Source organism: Theobroma cacao, chromosome 2 (assembly GCF_053813885.1).
Source record: "Theobroma cacao isolate CCN51 chromosome 2, ASM5381388v1, whole genome shotgun sequence".
Taxonomy (NCBI): Eukaryota; Viridiplantae; Streptophyta; class Magnoliopsida; order Malvales; family Malvaceae; genus Theobroma; species Theobroma cacao.
In genome coordinates, this window is record NC_142640.1 from 13845546 (window position 1) to 13856324 (window position 10779).

Sequence of the window (10779 nt, forward strand, 5' to 3'; positions counted from 1 at the left end):
GAATTAATTTAAAATAAAATCACTAAACAAATTAATAACTTATTTGTTATCGAATTGTTAAAAGCATGTTGTTATAATTCTAAATAAATCCAAATGTGTGTTTTATTCAAAATTATCCAAGACTTGTCCAAAAAAAGATTAATAAAACACCTTGTTAATGTTATCTGAATTTTTGAATACATGATCTAATAAACGAATTTCACCTATGAATGGGCGCGAGATTATTACTATATATGTATTTGATGGGTGAATCAACAGAAAAATTTATGTACATTTAAAAAATAATCTTGAGAGTGAGGCAGTTGATCAGTATGCAACAAGAAACTATTTAATGCAAGCCCCGTGAGTTGCCTAATCATGAGTCCAAGGATGGATAATCATACGATTTTTGCCTGTCTGTTAATACGTGCGGATGCGGAAGCAGTTGCAACTTAAAACAATTAAATTAATTAAAACTGAGCAACATACGGAATCCGCTTACGTGGCGTACTAGTGTTATCATTAAACTAAAACCCCTACTTACACGCCGGGAAACATTGTGTTTTGTAAATGATCTTGTTCATGGCAATCTTTTAAACTGCTTGGAATCTAGAGTGCCTTTGCTAATATTTCTATTTGTATTGTCAAATGCTCATTCAATTTTATTCTTATTCTTCATATTAATTGTTATTAACATTAACACTTTGTATTCCGTTTAATGATTTGAATTGTTAAATATAACAGATACATACTACATCATACTTTCCCAACTGTCGCATACGCTCATCACTTTGAAACAAGAATACACTAGAAAACAAGGAACCAAAACGAGATTAGACTTTGAGGTGGAATTTTGTTTTTGCTTTTCTAGAGAGAGAGAGAGAGACTTTGAACGAAAGGGGTAGACAATATGTTGGTAACAATCATTGCTTGAAGAGAAACTGTTATATTTATGTAGTGTCCAGACTGTCCATAGGCTCATGGTGGGCTTGACTTTTGAAAAGGCCCCAAGAATAATTACTGCTTGACAGTTAATTAATTAACGCGGGTCACAAAAAATTGCAAACCCTATTTATCTTGTTAAGAACTCTAACTTAAGATTAATGAGAATATTGCACAGATTCGACCTTTAATGAAGCATTAAATTAAGATTAGTGATTGATGAAAATGATAACGAACAGAGAGTTGATTTGATTTTCCTAAAGAAACTGGTACAGTTGGTCCAATTTAGATAAGATTGATGAAGGTGTATGGAGTGGTAAAATAACCCTCAGTGATTAGCAGAGTGAGTCAATGGACAAGCAAAACTTTCCTTCCACGTTAGGTGACAATATTGAACATAAAAAACGAAACAATGAACAATAGACTAAAGCAAATGAGTAATCAATACTTCTAGATTGAACTTTCAAAAGTAACCTGCTTAAGAAAGGAGGAAAATTGGAGGGATAAAAAGAATAAGGCACATCTGCCATAAATTCCATGAACTGCACTCCTAGGTTGATACATTTATGATGATACACAGAAATTAGTTTGGCTTGGGATATTTCAATGAAAGAATGTCTTGAAAAGAAACATACAAAGTGAAACTAAGGAGAATGAAAGCTACACGTCGCAGTCATCACCAATATTATTCGTTCTTTTACCATTGACCTAGCCACAGCCACGGGCAGCATAGGACTCATCTCTGGCTGGGGACTTCAATGGCGCACAAAACAAACGCAAAACACAAAGGGTGAAAAGAAAAAAGAAAAAAATGAGAAAAGATGTGGAAGAATCACAGCTTGAACTTGTCATTCATTTGTCTAATATGTCATCATTCCACACTCAAAATCTTTCAAACCCAAAAAAAGACTGGATCATTAAAAGAAAAAAGAGAAGCAATTGAAAAAGAAGAGCTAATTAAGAAGATGGGAAAAAGAGAGAGGAAAGAAAAAGACAAATCTGGTTCATGGAGAGCTACTTCCGGATCGATCAAAGTGAAGAAGTTGACCATTACATTTGGGGCAATCTTCAACTTGCTTGGGGACCATGAAATACATAAGACAGCTCTTGCAACCAGCTACAACCAAGACATTGTCTTTGTCTTTCTCTACCCGATGATGGTTGTTGTAATGCGCTCTCTCTCTTGAAGAAGGAGATGACTCCGATGATGACTCCTCACTGTCATAGGAGCTATCATCATCGTCTTCTTCTTCCTCTTCTTCTGAATAGAAATCTCCGCTGTACTCAGCTGCTGTCCTTGGATCTTCCTTTGCTTTCATTCCGTCCCTCCAGTTTATGTAGTAAATCTCCCCTGTCTGCCGTATACCAAAAAAAAAACCGAACCCCCATCAAAAAGTAACGCTGTAACATCAATAAACCAAAACAAAGTACAAAAATCTTTGCGTTTTGGAATGAGAAAAACTTAGCTGCAAACCTATAATGTGCTACTCTAGATATATTGCTATCACATGAATCAAGCCAACATAAAAGATGAGTCTTTTACTTCTTTTCATTTTGGTTTAGGACAAAAAGATACATGAACTTTTACAGTCAATCCCTTAACCGTTATGTCCTCAACTCCTTTCCCTTTCTGATTTAATACCATTCATCCCTTTCAAGAAAAAAAAAATTCTAGATTCCTTTCATCCAAAATGAATGGAATTTATCTGGGTTTCAAGTGTTACAAGGTGTTCCCGTTCTTTTATAATTCTAAACCCAACAAAGAAGGAATAAACAACCAAAGAGCTGCAAGAAATGGCAAAAGAAAAGAAGGGAGAAAGGTTATTCTCTTTTTTTTTAGGGTTGTGGTCTGAAACCCTACTCTTAGCATGTGTGTGGGAGAAAGGGAGACCATCAGGGAAGCAATAAATACAACAGTGAAGAAAAAGCCATTAAAGAACAAAAACCAAAAATACATAACAAAGGAAAGAGCAAGATCTGCCATGGGTTTCGCATTAAATGCGTCTGAAACACGAAAAGGACTAAAAACTGTTGTAACCATTTCAAAAGACAGATAGAGGAGATATAAACAAAACAACAACAAAAAAAATACTAACAAAAAGAAAACAAATAAAGAACGAACCTTTAGATCAAGGCATTGTTCCCAATGGTAAGGAAGAGAGAGATGGGAGTTGAGCTCCAAGCTAGTGTCAGAAACGGTGGTTGGAAGGTTGTTATCATCCGATGTCGAAGACCGCCGTATTATTCCTTGTTCACCGCCACCTCCGCTTCTGCTGCTTCTTCTTTCGTGGTTCAAAGAACAGTTCTGCAAAGACCTTTCCAAAGATGCTGTGATCGTTTCCATGTTTGGTGCTGTCATTACCAACGCAAAATCCCACCAAGAATAAAGGAAAGAAGACAACCCAGTAAAGAAGTAAAGACGAAAAATCCAAAGAAGGAAAAGGAAAAAGAGAGAAATTAGATTAGGAGCGGAGGGATTTTGAAGGGAATAAAATGGAGACCATAAAAAAAGGGAGTGGGGGGGCGAGAAGGAAGGGTGTGTTTGAGAAATGCTAATAAGAAATCTTTCTTGGGTGGGTAGAAACGCAAAGCCTCACGCTCGCAGTGATTGCGCGTGGGAATATAGTAAGTAAGCCCTGGGCGGGCCCACATCTGTCAACACCAGAGCACCACTGTGGGTTGCATTTTGGCTCACATCTGTGCATAGGGCATTTAAAAAGGTCACAGTCGCAGTGGAGGCGCGTGAGGAAAAGAAAGGTTTCCCTCTCCCCCACTCCCTGAGAATGAGATCACTGAACAAAGTTTAGGGCTGGGGAAATCTCTGGTAGGGTTAAAAACTTTGGAAAGCAAGATTTTTTTTTTAGAAAGAAGAGATCTGTAAGTTAAAAATGATGTTACCAAAAAGAATGCTGGAACGTTCTTTAGCAGTTTGTTGTTTTTGAATATGAAAAAAGAGAAAAAGGTGGGTGGAATTGTTCTGTTCCTCACTCGCTTTGCGGACGCGCATTGTCTCCTTTTGCTGTTGAGAAAAGACTCTGGCTCCAAACCCCTTTTATTTACAATTGGTGAAATACCCATACCCATTTTAGGATGAATTTTTTTGACAAAAGTAAGGGAAATACCTATCAACCTCAACAATCTAATTATCTTTTTCTCAATTTAGGCCATGGAAATTGGATTCCAGGTTCACATAAAGTTGACAATTTCATAATATGCTAACACTAATCACAGTTTTCTTATACTTATATAACATTCACCAAAAGTCAAACCATTTAAAAAGATTTTATTCAAAGTCCAATGGCCAATTTGCAAGAGCTGGCCTAAGGCGGCAATTATTTTCTTGTCACACAGCTTTTTGAGCCTATCATACATGGTACCCTGTGGTTAGGATTGAAGCACACGGCATAATATACAAATATATATATATATATATATATATATATATGTATATATAAAAATCCCTCAAATTTTAAAATATTTCATTCTCCACCATAGCCATTTTCATGCATACGAAAAGAAAGAGGTTGTATATTAGTCAACTTCGCCTGATTTGGTTGTTTTCAACTTCCTTTTTTTTTTTTTATTCCTTCGAATATGATTTTTTTTTATGAAATAATTTGCATTGACACAACATTTATTTATAACCATAAAGTATGTAACATGAATACATAGGCAAACTTGCGGTAATTTCTTTGATGTACTGCTAAGTGCTAAGGATGCCAATTGCCTGACTTGACACTTGCTTCTTTTTTATTAGTGAGTCAAATAATGGGCACGTGCATTTTATTTTTATTTTATTTTTGCTCCATAAAAACATCATTGTTTAGCAAGGAACTTTTCATGAAGTTACTTTATGATCCCCAATATTATACTATAAGATTGAAACAATATAGAAAACAAAGTCAAGCCATCAAGAGGGGAGAAGTGAAATTTTAACCATCATCTCAATCATAGACACAAGTAAAATGTACCAAAATGCAAGGCAAGAAGCACAAGTGAAGGAATGTTTCGAAAGGGCAAGAGTTACATAAATGGACAAGGAGAAACGGACGAGCATGTAAGTAAGAGTCGACAGGGCGAATGTATCGGGGTAGCCGCCCCTGCCGGTTGGGAGAGAGAGAGACGGACAGACGACTAATTTAATTACTAAACGTCTAGCATCAGTAGTTTTTACATTTGCAAATTGTAGATAGTGCTACTACTGATATAGAATAACTTCACGAGATGGGATGATGGAATTTGGATGGGGCCGTGCGCTGGCTGGCCGGTGCCGTGTTTGAATACTACTAGTAGAGGCCCATTATCGATCGGATTTTTCCTGATGTGGAATCTCTTCTGAACTCTCCTCTGTCCCTGACACCAATTGCCATTAGCCTTAGCCACCCCTTTTCTCTCTCTCTGCAGCCCTGCACTGCACAAATATTCCCTTCTTGTCTGGCAAACCCAGCTGTGGTTCTTGGGATTTATCACTCTTTTGCATTTCTACACATATTACTGTAGAATCAAACTTCAATTTTTCAAGACAATTATCCAACAAAATTTTAATTTTTCAAGGCAGTTGTACACTTGTACTTTGATTTCCTTCGTATTTTTAGAGGAGAAAAACAAAGGGTTCTTCTTGTTTTACTTACTATTATATTTGAAAAATTAAAAGAATGAGCTTATGTCTCTGCCTGATTACGAGTTTCCCAATTCATTCCCCTGCACGCTAATGTGATGATGCTGGGTCTAATTTAATCTTTTTCCAGAGCATGAAGGAAACATCCCTTAGTGGTCTCGGCGTGCTCCTTGCCATAGCCTCTGGCTACGCATTATCTTTTAATATTCTATTAACTCATTGTTTATTATTTGGAAGGAATGTCATGTAAAGCTTCCCTGCAACGTTGCACGGCAATTTTCGATCTTTTCTCTAGGATATAGATATATTTCATTATCACTTAATTGACTGTTTCTAAAAAAAAATGGAAATATGTACAAATGGGGATTATTTAAATTTATTTTACAACTATTTCCATCCAAAAAAACATTATTGTATTTATTAACTAGAAGCTTTGTTTTGCTCATTTCACTTGGCGTGCAAGCTCTAGCATCAAGAATGTCTTCAGCTTATTTATTAAGAATTAACGTGGGTCATGTGGGGAGCACCAAGTGCAACAAGTGTGAGCTAAACTAGAATCAGCTGCCTCAGTATTTGACTGAAAAGTAACTTAACAAAAGTTTAAGGTTAGGGGGAGTTGAGCCTGGAGCTTCGAAAGCATTAAGCTCTCGAATTTAGTGGAAAATTAAAATCAAATAACTTCACTTGCATGCAAACCTGGTGAAGAATACACCACGAACTAACTTTTTGAATGGAAGGGGCAGCACGTGAGCTTGAAGGTCCCAAATTCCAGTCTTTCCTCCTGGTTTTACTCAACAGATAAACAGTCTTGCCAAGAGCGTTGGGCCGCGCAGCAATGTCGGGCTACGAGATTCTTTGGTCCAATCCTCCTTATTCTTAATTAAGCACAGAAAATTTTTATAATGACAAAATCACACACTATAGGATCTCGTAATAACTCATGTTAATATTTTTTTTTAGACTTAAAAAAAAGAGATTTGAACCTTACTCTTTAAGCAGAGAAATCATAAACTAACTAATAAACCAAATAATTAAGTGACATGTTAATATTTTTACTAATCCCAAAATGGAAAACCTCTATCCTATCTCTATTTTCTTTTTTTCTTCCCTTTTTAAGTGAAAATGTTAGAAACAAGATTGGGCTTTCTGTAGATTTAATAAATGAAAAACTATATAAAGTGTTAAGTGTTTTGATAATTACTACTGTATGTATCTACATATCACATGGTGATTTGAATGCATAAAAGAAAAGCCAAAGACTTTAAATGAATGAAATCTCAAAATACACATGTATTCAGATTTTTTCAAACTTTATCAACAATTTGAGAGTATATGTAATCAATTTAATATTATAAATCTTGATAAGCTTTACGGATTGCGATGATATATAAAAAATTTCAAAGTAAAAATGTAGCAACTGCTTTTCAATACACAAGCAAACCTATGTTTATGTTGGACTTGAAATTATGGTAAAACATAAAAATAGATGAATGATGCCTTTAATGTTGAGTTATTTAAAAATCTAATATAGACATATAAAAAATAAAATTCCTAACAAAAAATTGAGATTGTCTTATGTGGATACTTTATGCTTATTTTTAAATTGGTATTTTATTTAGAGAAAGGCTAGAATGCGATAAAGACTCTTAAATTTCAGTGGTAAAAGACTCGTTTCGGCATAAGCACAGCTTAAAAAAGTATGAATTATACAATGACACAATACATCATAGCTGCTCAAAAAGATTTTGACAGCACCTACTCACAAAAATAGCCCCTAAACAAAAAGAAAAATTAGATTGAAACCATCAACACAAAAGCTAAAGAAAAGCAAGCCACAAAAAACAAAGGTTGCTGCTCCTTAGTCGACCTAAAGCCAAAACAGAGTGAACCTTTCCAAAACTAGGCACCAGAAAAAAAAAACTAGATGCTACAAAAATCAATGAGCGTCCTCGGAGTGCAATAACAGAAACCAGGGGCAACAAAGCCTCCTTAACTGCATTTTCCCTCAAAGAATCCTTTTGGAGAAGAACCCCTCCTTAAACAAGCATTGCTAACCCAAATCGTGGCACAAAAAACATAACATTACGAAAAGAGAGGCGAAGAAGCTGTTGTGTCACAAAAAAAAAATCCCCGAAGAAACTTAACATGGAACAAAGCAACCTTTCTCCAAGGAAAGAGGACCTCAAGCTTCATGAGCCCTCCTTATTCCATCAGCACACCACTCACAATCCCAGGAACATATGACCACCTACCTCTTGCCTTAAAAAAGTCAACCCCTTTTCCCCTCAACCCTTATACCAACAAAGCCTTCTTAACTCCTTTTTCCCTCAGAGAATCCTTTTGGAGAACCACTCCTTAAACAAACATTGGTGACCCACATCATGGCATAAAAAACATAACACTAAGAAAAGAGAGGCAAAGAAGTTGTTATGTCACAAAAAAGACAATCTCTAAAGAAACTCAACAGCATGGAACAAAGCAATCTTTCTCAAAAGGAAAAGGACCTCAAGCTTCATAAGCCCTCCTCGTTCCATCAACACACCACTCACAATCCCAAGAACATATGACCACCTCCCTATTGCCTTAAAAAAGTTAGCCTTTTTTCCCTTCGGCCCTTATACCAACCCTCACAACCAAAAGAAAGCCCACGTCCACATTCTACAGCTCACAAGTCCCTTCACCTCCACATACACTCATCCCATTTTCCCATAACCTAGAAGAAGCCCCTCAACAAAAGTTATCAAAGTAAAGAGAGGCGGTATTCCTCGTAACTAATGAAAACACTCAGCCACACCATAGGAAAAACCTCTAAGTTACACTAGATGAAGGGAAGTCAGCATGACCCTACACGAAGAGAAAACCCACAAGAGACTAAAAGCTTTGAACAATGAATGATGGATGATTTTTTCCTTTTTTCCTTTTTTTTTTTCTCTTTGAAGGCTAGACAACTATATAATTGAAACTAAAGACTCCACCCTTAGTAGCTCTCACCAAGATACTCTCCTCCCTAAAGAATAAATAGCCCATCAAATTTCATAAAACGAAAGATGGCTTTAGAAGAAAAAATTGAGAGAAACACCAAACACCATGCCAATCTTATACTATACCCCCCTAAGGAAGTAAAAACTAGCACAAGAACACACACTGCCCTTCCCAAACTCCCCCACCCAAAGAACGAAGGTAGAGACAAAGAACACCTTTAAAGACACCAACAGATCTCTAAGAATTACCTTTAAAAAGAATCAAGAAATAAGATGAAAAATCGAAAAATCCAAGTTGCTCATGAATAGAATGGCAACACCACTAGCAAAACCTATCCTTACAAAAAATTCTAACAAAACCTTAAAAACAAAACGCAAAGAGAGCAAACCAAAAGAAACAATTAGCAGCTCCTCCTTAATAGATCAAGAAACTATCAACCCTTAAAAACTAATAAACTCACTCTCTCTTAAACCCAACATTTGAACCAACCCCTCAAGCTAGTAAGTGTATATTTTGTTTTTTTGGTTTAATCTCTTTTTTTCTTTATTTTTTATTTTTATTTTTTTTACCTCATTTTACCTTTTTCTTCTTTTTCTCATTTTTTCCTCGTTTTTCCCTAACTTGTCTTTGTCTTTCATCTTCACATGCCTTGCTACCTACCTAACTACACTAAAAGAATCGTTAGTAGCAAAAAAATCCCACCACCTTGTGGACTTGCAAACATTAGGAAGTAAATCATTAATGTCACTAAAAGTCCAACAAAACAACAATGGTCATTGACAATGCCATAGTGACAAAGAAAAGGACACACCATTCTGATAGCACCATTAACCTCAAGACTTTTTTATAAGCATTATTGCTCACTGATAGTTAAAAAATCACCCTCTCTCAGTACTCTTGACTTGGAAAGATCATCAGCCAAACAATTTACTTTCTTAGGAATTTTCCTAATCTCTCATTCTCCAGTTTTTCTTTTAATTCCTTTTAAGCCTAGGATCTCCCTCTTTACCCTTTAGAGGGCTTTGCTCAGGTTAATGATCTAAATTACATTGTTGACCAAGTCACTTTCCATAAGCAAAAAGTGACTTGCCACCTATTTAGAAGCTCCAAACAATTTAAAAGCTTCTTTAATCGTTAACTACTCAACTGTGTTGATATCAACAACTTTTACTTACTTTGAGAATGAAATTTTAACACACCCCTCCTCGTCCATTAGGACTCCACCAATGGTTGCGGGGCTTGAGTTCCTTTTCACCGCTTTATCCACATTGAATTTTAGCCAACCGTTCCCTAGTGGTTCTCAGTTTGAGATCTTCTTCTTCGTGATCCTCAAAATCCGAATCCTACTCACTTTCAGGCTTCTAATGGTCTCATCCATCTGTTGAAATTCGTTTAGCCATTTGGCTCTTGCCCACTACGTAATCCTCACCCTAGCAATGTCGGAGCATTACTTACAATCTCATACTTTTTCTTAGAAGACAAGAGCATTACTTACAATCTCATATTTTTTCTTAGAAAACAAACTCATTCCTTATTAACCAAATGAACCACATGATAGAAAAGAACGCTAATTGACATAGTCTCTTGTCACCTTTGATCAACAGTTCGTTCCAATCCAAAAAGAACTATAAAGTAGAGGCATGGGACACCCAACAAAGACCCCATTGGTCAATCCGGCTTGACCAAAATTTCCAACTCTTCATGTAGCCAAAGAACAGATAGTCGACTGTCTTTTCCCTTACCTTGCATAGTGAACACATAGCTACTTCATGCTTAAGTAAGCCCCTATTAACTAATTCCACATTCACCATTACCTTACCCTTGATGATTCTCCAACAGAAGATTTCAACCTTCATTAGGACTATACTTGCCACAACTTCTCCTAGTAGCCACTCTTGATCTTGTTCTTTACTATTATCATTTTACAAAATAAGCTCACTGAATATGTACCATTAGGTCTCCATTTCCAAATCACCATGTCCTTATACTCTTTCACCATCAAGAACTTGCTAATGGTCTTAACCATATGCCTCTACTATTCTTCGTCCCATCTGAACAGATTACACCACAGTTCAACCTTGTATTGCCTCGCCTCTCTTACCCAATAACCATTCTCTTTCACTATTATTAATTGCTAAAACGTACACTCTTGGGTATTTTTGCCTCAAAGTAAGACGCTTGATCCATTCATCATTCTAGAAATTAAGGCATTCTCATTTCCCAAGATGTACCCTACATATTTTTGTACCCTTGAGTTG

General features: G+C 36.2%; 1 protein-coding gene across 1 annotated transcript; it reads right to left on the minus strand.

Moving 5' to 3' along the window:
• Nucleotides 1-1745: 1745 nt before the first annotated feature.
• On the minus strand, nucleotides 1746-3809 carry LOC18608874 (ATP-dependent RNA helicase). Its single transcript, XM_007043783.3, has 2 exons — nucleotides 3044-3809; nucleotides 1746-2276 (listed from the first exon to the last, which is right to left on the minus strand). Exons 1-2 carry the CDS (start codon nucleotides 3278-3280, stop codon nucleotides 1926-1928), a joined length of 588 nt encoding a protein of 195 aa, XP_007043845.2. The 5' UTR covers nucleotides 3281-3809; the 3' UTR covers nucleotides 1746-1925.
• Between the last annotated feature and the right edge of the window lie 6970 nt (nucleotides 3810-10779).

What these genes read in the sequence shown, in the direction of transcription:
- LOC18608874 (XM_007043783.3), bottom strand. Translation starts at nt 3,280, where the DNA reads ATGACAGCACCAAACATGGAAACGATCACAGCATCTTTGGAAAGGTCT. An exon ending in AACAATGCCTTGATCTAAAG is followed by an intron (nt 2,277 to 3,043) that starts GTTCGTTCTTTA and finishes GGTATACGGCAG; the next exon opens with ACAGGGGAGATTTACTACAT.